Genomic DNA, 21319 nt, shown 5'->3' on the forward strand with positions numbered 1-21319 from the left:
AGCACAGAGTTTCATGGTTACCCATGTGGCAAACAGGTCGATCTGTAGTGATCTACAGGAAGCCAGAAGCCTTTCCACCATGCAGGGCTGTATAACCTGTCTCTGCCAACTGAACGTGGCTGGTAGAACATTCCTCTTCCGGGAATGAACCTCATCTACAGCGCTCCAGTACTGGCCACTGCGCTTATCCAATTGGTCGACATGCAGGTGCTTCCTGTGACCACACACTTGTGGATTGATTCCTCATGTGTGTACTTCAACAATCTTTAGATGCATCTGCAAACAGCAGCATTTGAGGAGATGGAGTGTTGAGTGGAACTCCATTGGTGAGGTTCCGTCGTTCAGCCACCCTGTAAAGTTCACCAATACCTCCTGTTTCACTGGAACAGGATGGGACGGGAAATAGCTTGCTACTGACCAAGGATACTCCAGATACCACTGCAGCAATCACTGGGAGAGACACCTGCGAGGTACTAGTCTCTGCATCAGTGAAAGATGTCCCAGAAAACATTGTCAATGTCGAGCCAGGAGTCTCTTACTTGTGCAGGAATGAAAGCACCACCTTATTAACCCTAGTGATGTGACTGTCTGATGGAAAGACTCTCTGCTGCCATGTCTTTAATCATGTCCAGGTACTTCATCCTATGTTGGGTGTGAGACTTTACTTTTCCTAATTGACCATGATCCCCATATCATAACCAAAGGAAAGCAGTCTGTCTCGAGCCTGAACAACTGCCTCCTGAAGGAGGCCAGGATCAGCCTGTCCTTGAAATATCACCAGAGGCGTACTCCATTTGATTGAGCCCAAGCTGAGGCCACAATGTTACCACTAGGGGTCTTTGAATGGGTACACTACTCCCTTGAGGATGAAAAATAGGTACTTTCTGCAAAACCGTAGAAAGGGGTCTGAAAATGCGAGTTCTTCAGGCCCACTGAAAACATGAATTTTTCCTCTCTGATGGCAGCCAGTACAGTGCTCGCAGTCTCTATGCTGAACTGAACTGAACCTGATAGCAAAACTTTTTCTGAGGAAAGAGGTAGAAGACTGGTCTCCAGTCTCAGTCAACTTCTCCAATAGGAAGAGTTGACAAGAAAACTGGAGAACCCTATTGAACAAACTCTATATTCTCAAATGCTTTACCTATGACACTAAAGCCATTGCTTTCGGCTATTTCAAAAGAACGTGCTACAACTGAAGGATGGTACTGCCAGTTCAACATCTCCTTCTTTCTTTCTTGACTCTACTGCCTTTCCTGAACTGGCCAGATTAAGGGCAAAATGGTGGATCATAGTCACACCTTTCTTGAAGCAACTGAAGGTACAGATCATGAATTGGATCCCCTTGGAGCTTTTCCAAAGGCAATATCGAAGTAGTGGCAGAGACCACCGGTCTCATTTTAGTTGCCTTTTCGGGACCTGGGCCCTTAAAGATAACTGCACGATGGATAAGCAAGTCATGAGAAGCCTTCTTCCAATCTTCATTGTTGCCTCTACATCCCTGTGCAGAGAGAGGGTTGTAGCCTTCAGCATTTAGGTGCAGCTCAAAGCCAATGCCCCCTCTTGTCCAACTTGTATGGAGAAGTGGGTTACTCTGTACTTTGTGAATGTTCCCAGATTTACTACTGTATACGTGTATTGTATATCTTGAGTATTAGCGAAGTAGACAACTGCCTTGAAACACTGGTCGATCCAGGATGCTACCTAGAGGCTGGCCATGAAAGAAGATTCCATAGCAGCCGACTAAATAGCTAAGAGAGATTCTTTTTCCTGGAATAAATGACATTGACCTCCAGTTTTGAGTGGAATATCCTACATTATTCACAATTTTTGAGATGGTAGCACAATGAAGCATGAATTATTGTGGCAAGGTTTATTTCAATTCACTATACAACTACATGCTTAAATGGGCCTATAAAACAAGTATGAAGGTAAATATGGATAGCATCTTATAAGCAGTAGGTAGAGAGAAGTGAAAAGACTGACTTATTCAGTATAAAAAATATATCAAGGTATGATCTGATTTTGAAACTCTATATTTAGTACTAAATGACAAATTTCAAGATTTATATTTTTTCCTAACTTTACCAACCCGAGTCCTTTACTATAGGTGATTGATAACACTGAAGGCTGAAATATGGCAGTTAAAACTTAAAACAAGGTGTAACAACCGGCATGTTAGTTACCTACTGGTAGGGGGCAGGCATGTGGGAAAAAGACTCAACAGTGATACACACTTGAATGTTGAAAGCAAAATCGAGTCCAGTTTTCGACACTGTACCCCAAAAGAGGGGGAAAAAATTGGTAAAAGGTCAGTCATTCTCCCCTTTTCATTCCAGATTTACTGGTAACGTTAGCCATTGATCTATGGATACTAATCCCATTAGGGAGTCAAGGCAGCTAAACCACTTATCAAGCAACCACAGGTTCAAGGGTGAAGGTATCCATGAACTTGCGAGTCACATCCTGCAGGTAAATGGGTAGTGAAGGTGGTCTGTCACCTCAAGACCCCTGCCCTAAGAACCTGCACCACAGAGAACTTCTTAAAAGCTAGGTAAGCAGCATTTTCTCTAACGCCGTCACTTACACTTGAGGCCTTCCTTTAGCGTAAGATTCCAAGGAACGAAAGTTACTTCTCGGAGTCAGGAGGAAAAGGCATTCTTGGAAATTTTTTCTGTTATTTCTGTGGTGATGAACAAATTTTGCAGGTGATAGTATGCTTCAGGTAGCACCCTAACAGAAAACAGTAGGAGTTGATTAGGGTCCTTGGTTACCCCACACAGACTTGTAATCTGAAAGGATAAAAAGTTCATATCTGACGTCGACAGGTTCCGAGTCTTAATTACAAAATCAGGGGAAAACTCGCTCCACCCCTTTGAATGGGGGATGTCAAACGAAAGCCCATTTAGCTTACCGCACGTGCTTGTCAGAAGAGAAGGCTAGAAGTAACATCACAAATTTTTAGTAATTTGTATTTTTCCTAACAAACTTACCGAGGACTACTTTCTTAGGAGGTACCTGGAATCTCCTCTCAACCGACCAGAGTTTTGTGTAGTTTACCCTACTTCCGTTTTCTGTGAGGACTACCCCAGGCGGAAGGATACGTGCCCTGAGGCTAGTCCCGAGGCAGGTCGCGCGTTAGCTTGGGTCTCAACCCTCAGTAAGTTCTTGGATGTTAAAAATAACTAAGGGTCAGAAAGGCACTTGGGGAAGGAAGGGAGGGCCATTACCCGAAAGTAGTTCTCGGTAAGTATGTTAGGAAAAATACAAATTACTAAAAATTTGTGATTTGTTCCAACACAGAGACTTACCTCGAACTACTTTCTTAGGAGATTTACACTTTAGGAGGTGGGAGTGTCTACCTGACCTATTTTACCCGACGTATTTTACGTCTTCAGACGGAGGTGTCTTTTCCTGGGACACCTCTTCAACTTCTTCCTGGGACACTTCTTCAATTTCTTCCGAAGGCGTAGTAGCAGGAGGAACTGGCTCTTTTTTGCGAGGCTGGAAGAACATTGTGATCGGAAGTTGCTGCCGCTGCTTCTTTTTTCGCTCGAAGAGCATCCTGTAGGGAGTCATGATGTCATCGATCTTGTTGCAGAATTGCATAGACCGAACCATATCCTCGTCCCACTCTTGCGACATTTCTTTCACCTCCTTCACATGGTTGCAGAACTTGGCAAGCCGTTCTAATGTTAAGCCCGTTTCTTCGACATTTTCTTGGGTCTCTTCCTGCGTTTCACTGTCTTCTTCACTGGCCGATTTCGTCAGGTCTTCTAATTCTGCATCAGTTAGCGGCTGGGAATGGCAGTCCAACAACTCGTCGACGTCTTCAGTCGTCATGTCGCCAAACCCGTCACCTCCAATTATCGCAGCCAACTGCACAGATTTGCGTATTGCAGAGTGTTGAATCTCAGACGGTGTAAATCCCTCGTCATCGTAAACAATCTGGGGCCACAACTTCTTCCAGCTCGCATTAACAGTAGCAGGTTTCATTTCTTGCAATGCCTTCTGGATGTTCTGCAGGCACGTGGCTATTGTGTACTTCCGCCAGTACGCCTTCGAATTGAAATTTTCATCTTCATCTTCTTGGGCAGCATCCACACACGCAACGAGGTCCGCCAAGGTATTCTTCGTGTAGAGGGCCTTGAACGCCTTGATAACCCCCTGGTCCATCGGTTGAATTAATGACGTGGTGTTGGGTGGCAGGAACTCAACCTGAATGCCCTCATGCGACAGGTCAGTTGCGTGTCCACCAGCGTTATCCATAAGGAGAAGGATCTTAAATGGCAAGCCCTTCTCTACGAGATATTTGCTGACTTGCGGGATAAAACACTGGTGGAACCAGTTGGAGGTCAGCATCTTCGTAATCCATGCTTTTTGATTATGCATCCAGTACACGGGAAGGAGATTCTTATTTTTATTTTTCAAAGCGCAAGGATTTTTCGACTTGTAAATAAGCCCCGGCTTTAGCAAAAATCCAGCAGCATTTCCACACATCACGAGGGTAACACGATCTTTGAATGCTTTAAAGCCAGAGGCTTTGGCTTCTTCTTTGAACAGGAAAGTTCGCGACGGCATTCTCTTCCAAAACAAGCCGGTCTTATCCATATTAAACACTTGTTCCGGCTTGTATCCACCTTCAGCGATAATGTTCTTGAACGTCTCGTTCGCGTAAGTTTCAGCAGCAGCAGTGTCAGCGGAAGCAGCCTCGCCATGCAGGGAAACGCTTTTCAGGCCAAAGCGTTTCTGAAACTTCGCGAACCATCCTTTGCTGGCGGAAAAACGTTGTTTCTGAGGCTGGGAATCAGTGGATATCCCTGGTTGAGGTTCATCTACATCTTCTTTTTCAGCATGGTCGCCATCGTCGTCTTGAGGTTCCTTTGCCGCAAAATTCTCATACAAGCCCAAAGCCTTGGTTCGGATGGTGTTCGTATCCAAGGCTATGTTCTTCTTCCGGCAGTCGGCAATCCAGACTGCTAAAGCACCTTACATGCGTACGATCGTTTTATTACGCGTGGTAACGACTCGCTTCGCTGATCTGCTAAAGGTGATGGTAGCCGTCTTTCTAATGTTCGCCTCGTCCTTCTTGATGTAGCGAACGGTGGATTCATTCACTCCAAAATGGCGGGTTGCGGCCGCGTAACTTTTGCCTTCTTTTAACATATCGAGAAGCGTCACCTTCTCAGCAATCGTCATCTTTCGGTGGCGTTTAGGCTCACTACCAGCCTTAGCAGAAGCAGAACGCTTGGGAGCCATTGTACAGTAGGGCTTAAACAGAAAGTTCAACAAAAAGTTCAACTTAAAACAGTCACGCACAGCACAGATTAAAGTTCACAATAACGTAGCAGCATCTACACGGCGAGAGAGCGGCCGCAAAAAGATGCTGGAGGTTGGAGAAGCGGTCAAAACACCAATCACAGGCTAGATTTCAAAACTTGGGTTCTGATTCGTCATCTATCAGCACTTGAACCAATCACAATCCGTCTTACATGCTACGTAGTAGTTACCAATTCAAATACAAGGTACTACGTATACAGCTTTACGTACGCTATTTTACGCTTGTTTTGTTGTAGGATATGTACGCTTATTCGAGATGTGATTTTTGCAACAAAGAATATTATTGGATGCAGTACTACGTACGTATACATACAAAAGATTCATGGAAAAGATGCACATCCATCACATTTGTAGTAGTAGCCATCAGCAGCCTTACACCATTCAAATACGGTATGACTGCATCTGATTTGCGTTTCATGTTCGATTTAATTTTACTACGTACTGTATACTGAATTGTCGTATGATCACATTCTCTTTTCGTGTTTTATTTCTTTCTGTACTGAATTATATATCATATGTAATGCAATGAACCATCAGTAAGAGCAGATATTACTAATTACAGTATTACAGTACAGTAATGTAATTAACGAAATACGTATTTGGGGTCTTCATATATTGCGGTATTTTCGAAATTTCCGGAAAATCCGCGATATGTGTATAGATATGCGTTATGAAAAAAATCCGCGAAGTGGTGAATCCGCGATGGTCGAACCGCGAAGTAGCGAGGGCTCACTGCAAGCAGAACGGCTGAGAACCTAGATAGGAGACTAGGTTCTAAGGTTGACGGAAAACGAACCGTAGGAAAACTACACAAAGAGCTCACATTAGTGTCTAAGTACTCACCCTTAAAAAACTTCTTGCTGCTGTGTCCAGTGATGAAACTGTGAATCCGTGTCTTGATCAGTCTCTACTAGGTCAAATCTCCGGGGAAAGAAGAGAAAAGAGAAGACAAGGGGAAAAGGGAAAACGAACCTGTGTCTTTTTGGTCTTGATAATCGCGATTATACCTGGGGCTTTGGCCGTTAAATCGCTTGGAGCGCGGAGATGACTGTGCCTATAGAGAACCCGTCTAGAGACTTCCTTGAACATTCTTTGAGATAGTGGGCTGTGAACGTAGATTGGTTCGACCAGGTGCCTGCCTTGAGAATCTGCGGTACTGCCATGTTTCTCTCAAAAGCAAGAGAGGTACTTATACCCCCTAATGTCATGTGGTCTGGGCTTACCTGGAAGGGGAAGACCGGCACTACTATAAGCCTTGATGATTACCTGTCGAAGCCAAAAGGAGATGGTATTCTTAGAGATCGGCTTTCTCACTGTGCCCGTGGAGACGAAGAGGTTCTTGATGCCAGGACGGAGACTAGCAGTCCTCTCTAGATATTCCCTCAAGGCCCTGACTGGACACAACTTCAAATCTTCCGGATTCCCTGACCGCGGAATTGCCGGAACAGTAAACCCTTCGAATCTCGGATCCCAGTCAGCTGGATTTTGTGTTTTAGCCACAAACGTAGGAACGAACTTGAATGAGACCTCTCGCCAACCTCTTGTGTGCAAGACTTCGTAGGACAAGCCATGGATCTCGCTCACCCTCTTAGCTGACGCCAAGGCTAACAGGAAGACCGTCTTGAGCGTGAGATTTCTATCCACTACAGTATGTCCTTCAAAGGTTCAAAGGGTGGCTCACTCAGCATTTTCAGAACCCTAGCTACATCCCATTGTGGCACCCTGAAGGCATGAGGAGGGCAGGTTTGCTCAAAACTCCTGATGAGCATAGAGATGTGCCTAGAGGAACCCAGGTCAATGCCTTTCAAGAAGAAAACTTGACCTAACGCTGCACGGACTCCCTTGATGGCTGGAATTGACATGCCCGCCACGTCCCTGAGATGTACGAGGAAATCCGCAATGTCCGGAATCGAGGCTCCTGGGGGCTTGATGTTTGTGGAGGCGCACCATTTCATGAAAGTGGCCCATTTTGCCTGGTACACCGCTGCCGATGAGTGCCTCAGATAATGAGACATTCTTTCAGCTGTTCCTGCCGAATAACCTTCTTTCCTCAGGAGCCGCTGGATAACCTCCACGCGTGAAGGCGCAGAGATCGTGGATTGTCGTGGAACCTTTGGAAGTGTGGTTGCCTTAGGAGATCTGGTCTGTCTGGCAGAAGCCACGGGGGAAGGCACGCCAACTCTCTTAGGTCCGCGAACCATTCCCTCTCCGGCCACCAAGGCGGTACCAAAGTCATCCTTAGATTGAGAGCCGTTCTTACTCTGTTGAGCACTTGCCTGATCAGTGTGAAGGGAGGGAAGGCATACACGTCGATTGTCCCACCTGTGTTGAAAGGCGTCTTCCAATGCCGCCTTCGGGTCTGGGACAGAACAGAATACGGGGAGTTGTGCGTTCAGCCTGGTCGCGAAGAGGTCCATCACTGGCAAACCCCACTTTTGGATGAAGGGACCACTCGGTCCCTACTACTTGGCCCATCCTGCTGAGTCCGTCGGCTAGGACATTCCTCTTTCCCGGAATGAATCTCGCCGTTATTACGACTTGTTCCGACTCGGCCCAATCCAGAATCTCCAGCGTGAGGTCGCACAACTCCTTCGATTTTAGGCCGCCTTGCTTCCTTATGTAGGCTACTACTGTGGCGTTGTCGCACATTAACGCCACTGTGTTTCCCCTTAGAAGACCGACGAATTGGAGGCACGCTTTCTGAATGGCCTTCATCTCCAGGACATTGATATGCTGTATCTTTTCCACCTCCGTCCAAGAACCCCTTTGCTGATTCCCCGCGAAGGTGAGCTCCCCATCCTTCCTTGGAGGCGTCCATGAAGAGGAGCATCTCCGGGGGCTACGCCGCGAAGGGCATCCACTTGAGGGTGTTCGCTCGGTCTCTCTACCACTCCAAGGATTGCTTTGTCCCTGGAAGAACAGGAATTATTTTGTAGGGAGAGACTACTTGGTTTCAAAGTCCCTTCAGGTTCCATTGGATGACCCCGAGTTTCATGCTCCCTTGGGGAACCAGCTTCTCCAAAGACACCAGATGTCCTATCAATCTCTGCCAATCCTTCGCTTTCCTGGGCTGGCCCGATAGGAAGGGACGGAGGATCTGGTCCAGGTTGTTCAGCCTCTCTTCCGATGGGAAGACTCTCACTAGTTGGGAGTCTAGAACCATCCCCAAGTACGTCATCCTGGTGGAGGGAGACAGGCGAGACTTCTCCAGGTTGATGGTGATACCCAGAACCTTGCACAATTGCATTAGCTCCGTGCCTTGTTCCTTCAAAACTGCCTCTGAGGAAGAAAAGAGTAACCAGTCGTCCAGGTAGCGAATCAGACGAATTCCCAGTTCGTGAGCCCATACAGAGACAAGAGACAGTTGTGAAGATTTGGGGCGCTGTCGATAGGCCGAAGCAAAGAGTCTTGAATTGCAAGATCTGGGTATCCCACCTCACCCAAAGGTACTTTCTGCTGGAGGGGTAAATGGGGATCTGGAAATAGGCGTCCTTGAGATCTATGGAAATCATGAAGTCTCCCTCCCTCAAGGACTCCAGGACCGACTTTGGGGTGTCCATCTTGAAGCTGGTCTTGCACACAAACTTGTTGAGGGCTGACAGATCTATGACTGGTCTCCATCCCCCGTCGCTTTCTCCACTAGGAAGAGGCGGCTGTAGAAACCTGGGCCCGGCTGCAGCACTGTTTCCATTGCCCCTTTCACTAACATAGTGGAGACCTCTTCTTGTAAGGCCTCCCTCTTCAAGGGGTCCTTGGGAGTTAACCACTCCGCCTGACTTGCTGGGATAAGGGGTGGAGGGTCTGCTAGGAACGGGAGCCTGTACCCGTCTTTTAACACTGTTACCGCCCAGGGTTCCGCACCGTGATTTTTCCATGCTTGCCAAAATTGTTTGAGGCATCCCCCTACCTGAGGCTTGGGCAGGAGTGGGGGGCCTCTCAACCTAACCTCCTTCTGGAGGAGCGACCTGACCGGCCTCTCCTGGAAGTTGAGTGGGCTGTCCTATAGGAGGCTGGGGCTGTGGGATCGCCCCTGCGGGAGGGCTGCGAAGGGTGAGACCACAGGGAAGCCGGGGCCTCTCTCCTCACCTGGCTAGGAGGGGCCCGAGACGTCGACGGTCCATCCGGAGGAGGCCTTCTGTAAGTGGGCCTCTTCATGGTATGTGGTCTGGGAGTGTTCACTTCCTTCCGTTTAGACAGTTCCTCCACCACTTCCTCCGTCTGTTTCAAAGGAAAGAGTCCGTCACCCCACACAGAAAGGTTCCTCAAGGACCTCGCCTCCCTGTCCGGTATGCGCCTGGATAATTTATTTAAGATCGTGTCCCTTCGTCGCAGAACCCAATTGGCGGATAACGCTAGGGACTGGAAGGTCAGGAACTTCAAGGCTCGGCTTCCGGAGCTGATAATTTTCTTCAGCAGTGCTTGGTTGGACGGCACTGCAGCGTCGGGGAAAGCCTGGATGCCTACAAGTGTCGAGGCCCACCAGTCCAACCAAAAGGCGACGTTGACAAGATCTTTGGACATCTCCATCATCGTCGCCTCTGATGGAGAAAAACAGATAGGAGCCGAGGAAGCCCTGTCCTCTGAAGTTCCCTGACCTAAGACTTCCAAGGAGTCTTCCACTTTGCTGGCACCTTGTGGCTGTCCTTCCATCCAGTAGTACTTCCCCTGGGACTTCAGCCCCTGGAGTAACTTGGAGGACCCTTGACCCTTGGCACCTTCAGCGTTTCGTGCCACAATTTTGTCAATGTGAGCACAGCCAAGTCTCACATCTCTGGCTACAGGTAGGGCTAAGGAGAGCTTCTGTTGGACGGGCTCCTCGTCTCCTCCATTAGTCTATTAAGGCTAGACCACCAGGCATCCTCGTCCGCAGGCAGTGGTTCCTCAATCCTGTGGTGATGCTGAATCAACCCAATGACCCTCCTATATGCGGAGTCCTCCGCTGGCGCGGTTTCAGTATCGCTGTCCGCGCCTTCCGTCCGAGGTTGAGGAACCGTACTGACGGAGGCCTTCGCACCAATCTGTGGTCTGAGGACGGGCATTGCGGAGGGCTTGGGCACCTCCGTCCTCCGTTTGCTTTTCTTCAAGGGGGAAGAGGCTTCCGTGGGTTTGCCCGACGGAGGAAGCCGTCCCTCCATATCGCTCGGCTGAGCTAACTCGACGAGGCTGCCCGTCCGAAAAGGCGACTCCCTCCACTGGGCGGGAAGGGAAGCCCGTTTCGAGGTCTTATGCCTGTCGGAAGAGCTCCTTGGGTCCTTGTGAGGGTTAATTCTATGGCTGGTGGAGGCCCTTCTAGGAGGACTGTCTCCGCTAAGCCAACCCGCAGCGCTCGGGAGAGTAGTACAGTCCACGAGCTTACTGCGGGGAACGAGGACCCATTGCTCCTTCGGCGAAGTACTCCTCCTGGGTTTCTTCTTCGGGGACCTTGACCGCTTCCTCCCATGCCGTGACCTAGAGCGGGACCTCGAGGGGGAGCGCCGTCTCCTGAATCTGCCCCCCTCCGACGGTGTCTTCTCCACGCCTCCTCCTCCAACGACAACGATGAGCCTACCTCCAAGGACTCTGATGACTCCTCGTAGCAACTCCAAGAGACGGGAACGTCCACTTTCGCCATTTTCTGGATACCGGATGTCGAAGGCTGAAGGAAAACGCCGGGAACCGCCGATAGAAGGGCTGGGAGAGATATCGGACGATCAACGTTCTGGATCCAGGACCCAAGGCCGTCCTCCCCCCTCAAGGGTGACCTACAGGGAGTGCTCGGGGGCCCCCATCTGAGGGGATCTTCTAACGGCGAATCTTCTTTTCCTGGGGCTCCTTCAGCTGCGGAGGCGCCTGAAACATAAATCCACGATGCTGGTGTAGATACAGGGACATCCTTATTCCACATCGGGTCGTCCGAAGAGACGTGCCCCCCCATGCACAAGGGCATCATCCTGCAGACCCTCACTAATAAAACTATCAGGCCCCCCACTTGCCTGTAAAGGATCAGCAACCCCAGAATCCCGAAGACACGACTCCTGGGGAAGAACCATCGGCTTCTTCCCCGCAACGGACTTGCCTCGTCCCCTACTCTGGGTAGGGGATGTAGAAGGGACCCTGTCAGACTTCTCTCCCGTAGACGTCGCGGGCGAAGAAATGCTGGACTTCCTGGCCGAACATTTAGACGACGACTTCTTCTTAGTCCCAAACTTCACCCACTGCACTTCAGTCCACGACGCACACGTGTCCGAAGGAGAGCAAACTCTACCCCTGCACGAAGAGCAAAGGCAGTGCAGGTCCACCTCAGGCTTAGATAAGAACGCACCACACGATTTTCCAGCCTTAGGCCCAGGACAACGGCGATGATGCTCCATACCGCACTAGCACAAAACCGCAAGACACAGGAACGCAGCGGGAAAGGATAATAAGGGCAAGAGAACATTTTACAAACACAAGGGTAAACAAGCGGACACGCGAGAGAACAAGGGAAAGAATAGCGGTCCACGTGGGAGACACGAGTCGGGGACACAAAGGGTCGCACTGAGACAAGGAGAGCATCGAGATGTCACGATGCGACCAGAGAACTTACTGGGGGTCGAGACCCAAGCTAACGCGCGACCTGGCTCGGGACTAGCCTCAGGGCACGTATCCTTCCTCCTGGGGTAGTCCTCACAGAAAACGGAAGTAGGGTAAACTACACAAAACTCTGGTCGGTTGAGAGGAGATTCCAGGTACCTCCTAAGAAAGTAGTTCGAGTTAAGTCTCTGTGTTGGAACAAACCGGCTTTAGGGTGGTTCCTATCGGAATTGTCTCTCAACTGTTCAAAGGGAGACTTCTTCAAGTAGGCTAGAAATTTGACCACATTCCAAGTAGGAGGGCTAACTTCGACTGGAGGGCAGGACTGCTCAAAGCTTCGTATATGCAATGAAATTTCCTCCATAGAAGAAATGTCTACCCCAGTAAGTCTAAGGACTTGGCTACCCAAGCGGTATCCTTTTGCATAGAAACTGAGTAGAGTTTCTCCTTATGGAGATATTACAAGAAATAGGCAATTACCTGAAGAGGCCTGGACCGGAGAGATATTCCTCCCACGACACCAACCACAGAAGATGGCCCACTTAGACAGATAGACCACAGTCGAGGACTTTCACTGAAGATCCAGGGGCCATTTGCAATGTGGCATATTGGAGCTATCAAGGTCACCAGAAGGGTGCCTATCTCTCTCGCCCTGTTGATTACTTTCCTTATTAGGCAACATAGAGGAACGGGATATGCGTCGTCCATCCCATAGGTCTTGAAATGTATCCTCGACTGCAGCTGATGGGTCTGGCATCAGAGAGCAATAAACAAATATTCTTCCAAAGAACATCGCCCTCTGACTAGATCCTGGATATCTAGAGTTCGAGATGCAGCTTGGATTGCCGTGTGAGACGGAAGACCTGTCATTGAGTCCCTTGTCCTTGTGGGTCGAATTAGGCACCTTTCTAGACCGCTTTTGCATTTTTAGGTCGCCTTCTCTGGGTGCCTGCCGAGAACAGTAACGGGGGAACAGAAGGCCTGTCATAAGGATCCAGAATCTTGATGGGCCTGGGCTTTGATTCATTGTGTTTTTCCATGCTCAGAGAAAGCAAGCCTCTGTGATATTTCATTCTGATATCCTCTCAAGGCATAGCCGTTTGGAAGAACCAATTTTCCTGGATGTGTCTGGAGATGATTAAGGCGTAACTGATTGCTCGTGGACAGAAGAGAGGGTCTTGCAGCCTTTCGCAGGGCGAGCACCAACGATGTCCGCATATGGGATCGAAATGCCCTACCTTCAGTGATCTCCTTGCACATGGACCCTCTCCCAGGAACAAGATGCCCTACCTTCAGTGATTTCCTTGAAGCGTGAGCCTGTGCATCCTCTAGAGAAGCTGGTCCTGGATGAATCTTACCTCTTGTTGATGATTCTCTTACCAGAGAAGAAGTGATGACTTCCAACAAATGGCGAGGCTAGGGAGAATGGCTCTTAGCTTTTACTGACTATCTGCCTCAGAAGTAAGGAGCTCCAGAGTGCCATGAAGAGTGTTTTGACACGGAGGACGCAAAAACTGGATGCCGAAGGAGAAGCTCGATTGTCCTGTTAAAGGGATCTTTATTTCAAGCATAAGGGCGAAGTCTGATCAGAGGGTGATGAATAATCATAAATGTAACAAATGAGAGCACAAAGAAGTGTGATGGAGAGACACGGTTAGAGTGCGAAGAAGACGAATGGCTGAACTCCTAAGACAACCGTCTGCGATGACTGCTGTGAGGAATTTTGCAATCCCTCAACCATGGAGGACATCTCTTGGGACGACCTGAAGAGCTTGCGCAAAGGCGCAGGGCGTTTGGATAATGGTCTTCGAGGTGGCGATGATGACGTATACATCCTCAAAGAGAGAAAGCCTCAACTGGAAGGCATATAGACTCTGAATGGCTGTTGGCAGAAGCTGGCTGTTGGCAGAAGCAAGACTAACAGGAGCAGAAGGTCTTGAAGGTAAAGGTCTAGCCAAAGAGTCAGCAAGAGAAGGTTTACAGTACGCCAACTACGGAAGGAAGGACTAGGATCTCCCTCGGAAGAGGAGAGATACACCTGCAACGAGGCACTACCTGACGGGAAGGTTCTGAGAAGCTACGGGGTTCCCTTGAAATGAGCAGCAATTGAAGTGATCCTCTGGCAGGGAAGAGACCCTGCTGGGACATGCCCCAAGGAGAGTCCTGCAGAGGGACCAGCGTAGGCGTCGGCCATAGAAGGGGAAGCATAGTGAGGAGGGGACACCAACGTAACATCGGGTTGAGAACATTTCTTGCCAAGGAACTGTTAAAGCCAATCTTCCAATGGTGAGGAAGGCCATAGAAAGCAAAGGACGTTAGCACTCGGAAGAGAAGGAGTAGTGGTTAAATCCCCAAATGAGGAGGGGCCATCATTTCTCAAGGGGAAACGGCAGTGTTTCCCGGCCCTTGGGCTGAGCGCCGTCCGCAGGAGACCACTAGGGAAGTGTATATGAAGGGAAGAGTTCTGGGGAAGAAGCCGCCCAGGATTTCTTGGACTTCGAGGAAGGTAAAGAATCCCTTTTGGCCTAACTCCTCCTGCTGAAAGTACCCACTGGGAGGATGGCTAATCCCTACATGGAAAGGCTTCTGAGTACAATTGTCCTTTGCATGCCCAGAACAACCTGTCAGGATTGACCTCCTCACTACTCATAGACTTGTGGCACACCTGGACATGTCCGCACAATGACACACACAAAAGCAAAGGTGGAAAGAGAAAGAAAAGTTAATTTTGGAAGTCAAAGCAAAAGCAGAAACTGTCAAAAAATATTCTAGATAGTTGAACAAGTTCCTGCTCTGATGGCTGAAATCCAAGTGAGGTTACAGTGAGCTACAGGGGTGGGGTGATTGTCTGTGTTTCTGTAGCTTCTCTTAGTTGTGGCTGCCAGTATTATCACTAACACTCTCAGGGATTAATGGTCTGGTTAAACTATGTAATATAACCTGTAGGGAGGAATTGCAGTTATTTTTACAATAACTACTCACTCACATCAACAAAAGTTATGGTAACTGCATAAGGAACAGATTATTGTATGAGTAAAGACCCCTTGGGTGCTCGCTCAAAGCTTTCATCCCCATATGGGTGGTGGTGTATTTAGTGCACCTCTTGCAGTGCACTGGAGACCTTATAATAGTGAGTTTTTCAGTGTCCATTTAGCCCCTAGCCCTCACCTCCTTTAGGCCTCTACTTTACTTCTGTTTTTTCTTTTATCTGTCAGAACTAAAACATCATAATATAATAGCAGGATATTCTCACATTTGTGCCATGGTGCTGAATGGCCTCCCCTTGCCTGTATATTTAGGGATGTCAGTGTAGCCCATATCCTTTAGCCAAGGTATACTAATCCCTGATCAGTTACTTGGATCTCTTTTATGTTATGCAGTCGCAGATGTGAAAGTCTAGTTCAGTAGTGTTGTCCATGAAGTCACCTTATCGTAACCTTGAACATGATACCACAGAGACATAAAAGGAATCGGGGCGGATCTACAGCCTGAAATAAAGGATGAAGTGGAGTGATGACTATATCCTTCCTGCATGGACCAGTGAATTAAAACTGGTGTGCAAGTAGTAATTTTCACACTGGGCCCATGCTATGGTAGACAAACCCTGGAGGTACTGGTTACCAGAAGAGCTTCGTCACCCTCTCTTAAAGGGAACATGCTATAGCTCAGCTCAAAGTCTAGAAAGACTTCGTATGGGAGGCCTTCGTGTGGGACTTGCTCCTCCTCCTCCCTAGTGAAGTGCTGTTGGCTTCGTTACTTTAAATCAAATAATTCCATAATGCTTTATTTGGGAATGTTAAAGATGAAATAAAAATAGAAGCATCTGAAGAACAGAACAGCGGGTTGGTAGAGGAGCGAGTTTGCTTCTTTACCCCCTTGTCAATGGAAGTCCTCTCCATGACTAACCCTAGAAGCGACAAGGTCTGATGATCATAGGAGGATAGTAGTTCGAAGAAAGAAGTTGCAAGAGCTTCCCCACCCAGAACCACAACAATGATGTACAGTAATATGCACAGGGGAAGCACTAAGTACACTTACTAGAGGAACTACACTGACAGAGGCACTGCAAGTGTCACTGTCAAGGGGGGGAGGCAAAGGCAGAGCCTCCTAAATTCCACTCATTGGAAGTTGTACAGTACCTGCAATGTCCAAAGGGGGTCATAGGCTCATTAGACATAAATCTTCTGTAGATACTGACCAAGCAAATCAACAGGTGGTGTCATGGAGCCTCACAGGTGTGAATGCTTCACTAGGGGATAGAAAATCTCCGGGCAAATCAAACTATGCTCTGAGCTAAGGTCTTGATCACCTGCTTCCTAACCTTTATATGAGTGCGAGAATCACGCTAGTCATTTCTTGTTCGAGGTTTTCGCCAACCTCGAGCCGATGCTAGCAAGTGAAAGTCTTGTAGCGTTGCACTACGATCTTGCGGTTTGAGAAGCATATAGGAAAAAGTGTTTACAAAACCAACCAGCTGACATCATCATAGCACTCAGAAATTTTTTAACTGTTGTAGTAATATGTATTCTTGGATTACTACGTGAATTGAAAAATTCTACAACTATCACAGGATGATTAACGCAAACTTTTATTATCTCTCGAGGCTTGTTGGACTCCAGATTACCAAGCAAGAGCACGTCCTACTTGCAGCAGCCATCTTGTTAGTTTACATCCAAAGTCATGCATGCGGTTTGTGCTCGCTGCTTCTTGTCTTAGTCGGGAAGTCAAAATCTCGAGCAACAAATTCTCGTGTTTAACTTTTTGGGCAGCAACGGCTCGCTGCTGGCGAAAAAAAAGCATACTGTGAGTCCAGCTTTACTCTCCAAGAACAGAGTGTAAAGAAGAAAACCCAGAATAATTTTGATAGGGAGAAAGAAAAGAACCAAAAAGGTTCTTCAGTATAAAAAGAGAGTACTGTAACCCCCTCTGAATACAGGCAAATGCTTTTGGCCTAATTCTACCAACTTCTAAAGGACTTAGATTGGAAAGGAGGCCAAGGCTTACACTCAAGATAATGGAAATTCTGCTCGCAACCATGGCAAAGGTAGTGAGAATCAAAGAACACATCTGACATATATCGGCCACATGCCTTACCCTTTTTTACCAGGATACTTTCTCATGACAGAAGCCTTACATTCTGATCCAATGGATAAAGAATAAAACCTAACCCCCCAAAAAATCTAAGCATAGAGCCAAAGATCCAACATTGAATTGTAAAGGGAAGTTAAAGACCAGGAGAAACAACCATTCGTTGTGCAATGTATGACAAGTGGCTCAACTCTCATTCAAGTCAGGTGGTGACTGAATCCTCCTTATCCACCCTGTCATTACTCACTACCTTGCTAATTCAGTGATCATTACAGCTTTATGAAGACAGTATTCTTAACAAGCTGTGTGTTTATATTTGAATAGAAACAATTAAAATTTCTTATTTACAATACCGTACAGTATTCATGCATATTTCAAAATGTCTGTTTATTTCATTTATCAAGAGCAAAAACCCTACTGAGCAAAAGCGTTGACAAAAGCTACCTGAAATTTTGTATGTTTGTCTGAAATTATATAAAAAAAAAGTAAAAATGTTGATATGCAAACCAGCAATTTTTAACAATTTGTGCACATTGACATACAACCTTTTTTTATGGAAAATAAAGACTATTTTTATCTTGTGCATACCTGACATCAATAATCATCATTAAAAATAAACATTAATTCTAATTTACTTACAGGTAACAGAAGAAACAGCAGCTATTTTGCAAAGTGCAGGTCTTCCATGTGAATGTAGAGGACCAAGGCACATCAAAGGAAAAGGAACTCTTGTCACTTACGTTTCAAAGCTTAATACAAAATCTAACGAAGGCGCATTTTCCTCATCAACCTCTCTGATGGCAAGTTACCGGAAACCTTCACTAGGGAACAGCTTTGAAGAAACAAGTTATGGAAAAATTTCAATTATTCCTCGTGAAAAAGTTTCAAACTGTTATGAGAATGTGATGGAAAGCTCTCCAAAATCCTCACCACAGGCTGATAATGATGTTAAAAAGGATAAAAATTGCAACTCTCCGCAGAAAGTTTGTGTAACTATGAAAGATATGCCTCCAACTTCCAAAACTTTGTTAACTGAAGTTGGTAATCTATACAGTGCTGCTTCAAGTAAAGCTGACATAGAATCAGACCAAGGTACTAATCTTATTAATCAGTCTGTAGACAGTAAACCAAAAGCTATGGCAGACTTGAGAAGACAAAGTTTACCAGACAATTCAAATCCTGTTGAAGATAGCCTGAGTAGAGCACCACCTCAAGTCACTACAAATGCCTCCCAGAGAAAGTCTCGGTTAACAAGGAATGCAACTATTGATTCCTGTAGTAATGTAGATCCGACGATTACTTCATTGAACCACCCTTCTGTTGGCGCTGATTCTAGTAAACCATCGTGTCATTCAGGTGGTGTCGAGTCAAGTGATATCTCAAATAAAGCCAAAGGACCTTTACATAAGTTATCCCATACCAGTTCTATCAAAACTTATGAAATGAATCATGAGAATGGGGAATTACCTCATAAAAAACCCATTGGTGTAACAAACTTTAGTCAAGAAACCAACGAATCAAAGTCTGACAGTGTTATCAAATCGTATGTGCTTTTAGATACTAGAGAATTCAGTGATTCAGGCTGTAATTTGATTGAGGAATCGTCCACAAGTTCTGAATGCACAAACAGTCATGTCTCAATTGAAAATGAGAAAACAAACATTTATAATAATGTTGACAGTGCATTAGGTGTAAATTCAGTGTCTGAAAATAAAAAAATAGAATTTTTATCATCCCAAAAGGAACATAGTGAGCTTAGAACTCCAAGTATAGTTGAGGTTAAGGATAAGTACTCTGTATTTTCCCCTAATGGGAGATCACCCTTAGCGAGGTTGTCAAGAGTTAGATCTGTTGACGCTTACTCTACATCTGAACATCCCAAGAAGAAAGAAGATCACAGGAGAATATCAATGATAAATTATGTAAATGGAGCTGAAAGTGCAATCACTGTAACAGATGATATAACAGATTCTATTGCTCAGCTTAAGACTGACAAAAATCAAGAACAACCTTTTACGAATTCTATTGTGGGGATGAAATCAAATGCATTCACCAACAGTGGTCTTATTGGTAAAAAGAACCAAGTCTTTGTTTGATTAGCATGAAGTGATTTTGCGAGTCGAGTGATATTTTGTGTACGTGCAGACACCCCGATGATAAATACGTTATGCGCCCCGTGGATACGAGAGAGCAGGGTCATGCTCAGACAAGCTTCACTGCCAACAGAGTTGTGGGCATACTTGCTTTTAAGTGAATGGGGCTAGCAACGAAAAATATACTTCCCATTTCTGTATACTAGTATTCATTAATGAATGTATGCATCATACTAATGGCATTCTGCATGTTCTTAAATTGTCATAATTCTATGTGAAATCCTTTATTAAGGTTGTTTTATTCACTGGTAACATATTAACATATCAAGTTCTCTTGTTATCTCCAAAAATAAAATGGAATCTCATGACTAATTGTTTTATGCAATGCACTACACTTTGTTACTAAGAATCATTACCTTCAATGATAATAAAACACTGACATGTCTCCCAGTGCATTTTTTTGAGAGCATAAAGATGTCTACAAAATGTGAAAAAGAGTGGTCCAGTAAAGTGTGCCCCATCAATAGTAGTTGAGTGCACATTTTGAAAAAAAAAAAGAATTACGTTTAGAAATGTATTTTTGAAGAATTATATTTTGGCATATGTAATTTTATACTGTTTCATCAATTCATTAAAGTAACATTTTTGAAACATTTCATCCTTAAATATTGTGTAGCTTTTTAACAGGAGTTTAGAAACTATGAATAGATCAGATAAGTTCGTGTACTGTATAGTTAAGGTTATTAATTTTGAGAAAATATTCTTTACATTTATGTATTGATTTTAGTTTTATATATTCTTTATTATGAATGGCATTTAAACTTATTTTGAGAATTAATTGTTGAATCTTGTCTATACATATGTAAGTATATACAGTTTACATGCAATTTATATGCATGTATATATATACATAATGTATTAGTATGATTGCGAGAGTGTATGCGTAGGGTGTAATGAACAAACATTGAATCTAGTGTATTTTGTTATTGTGATGTGAATTGCAGTACTGTACGTATATCAATTTTGCAGGGTACAAGACTATAAAAGGAAATAAAGCAGCTTTTAAAACACACTGCTAAAGGACAGTAATACTGTATCCTTTTAATAAACAGTATTTTCTACTATATAATACTATTTTTAAAACTGTAAATGTTTGTTTTAGGGATTCACCTAGATACCGTAGACACAACTTAACCCCCAAAATTATTTTCAAAGATTTTCCTTTTCTTACGTATAGTAATGAACAAGGAAAGTGTCAGGGTACAATACTTTTGGAAGAAATGTATAACTAATGAATGTGCTTCTGACAAATTATTAAAAATTTAACTGGTACTGTACATGTTAATAGTATACTTTGAACTTTGTTATTAATTCCAGATTTTAGTTTTAGTCTTAACAGTATGGTGTGACAATGTATATTTCTCTTAGGAGTAGATATTTCTCCTTGCAGTTTGATTATCCCCCATTAGTAAAATTTTGACAATTAGTGTCCCTAAAATATTGTTAATGGCTATAGAATTTTACATATTCCGATGCTTTAAGCATCAAAATTTATTTAGAGAAGGTTACATAAAAATGGGTGGTCTCATTACAAGAGCTGTATTCCTCTCTAAATAGTGTTATTTCGTAAAGCCTTGTTGTAATTTTAATTCTTTGTTGAAATGTAAAATTGTTAAACTTTTGTTGATATCACGATGTGCCAAAACAATTCATTTTGGAATACAGTGCAGTACATTGTACATACATAAATACATACATACAGTATATATGTATTATGCAGTAAATAAATACCCATTTATTTTTTAATTTGGAAGAAACCTTTTAACTTGAAATATTGTGAGGTTTATTGCACTTATGCCAATTGCATGAATTTTATTTCCATAATAATTAATAAATGTTTCCTTGTATTTTCTTTATCAAACTAGTTTCACTTTACCCCTTGATAATACAAAAATTCAGAACCCAACTATGGAAGGTTGAATGGTTCTATAGAACACTAAATTAGAACTTTGTATTTATGTAAGAGGTTCGTGCAATGCGGGAGAAAAAAGGCATACCGATGAATAAACACAATTTTCTTATACTATTATCCTATTATGTTTACAAAAGCAACTTCATGTGAAAAATGATATTTTAATTATAAAATAAATTTTTGAATATACTTACCCGGTGAATATATAATAGCTGCAACTCTGCGGCTCGACAGACAACATACTTAAAAAACTCGAGAGCGATCGCTATGCAGGTTG

The 21319-nt window shown here is 44.9% G+C and overlaps 1 protein-coding gene across 2 annotated transcripts in view; it reads left to right on the forward strand.

Moving 5' to 3' along the window:
• LOC137627869 (adenylate cyclase type 2-like) overlaps positions 1 to 21069 on the forward strand; it is a 139099-nt gene extending 118030 nt beyond the window's left edge. The window contains exon 15 of one of the 2 annotated variants that reach the window (XM_068359302.1): positions 17619 to 21069. In XM_068359302.1, coding sequence (XP_068215403.1) covers positions 17619 to 19073 — 1455 coding nt within the window. In that variant the 3' untranslated portion in view covers positions 19074 to 21069. The remainder of the gene's footprint in view (positions 1 to 17618) is intronic. The other variant, XM_068359303.1, reaches the window with a different exon arrangement.
• Positions 21070 to 21319: the final 250 nt, after the last annotated feature.

Source organism: Palaemon carinicauda, chromosome 35 (assembly GCF_036898095.1).
Source record: "Palaemon carinicauda isolate YSFRI2023 chromosome 35, ASM3689809v2, whole genome shotgun sequence".
Lineage (NCBI taxonomy): Eukaryota > Metazoa > Arthropoda > Malacostraca > Decapoda > Palaemonidae > Palaemon > Palaemon carinicauda.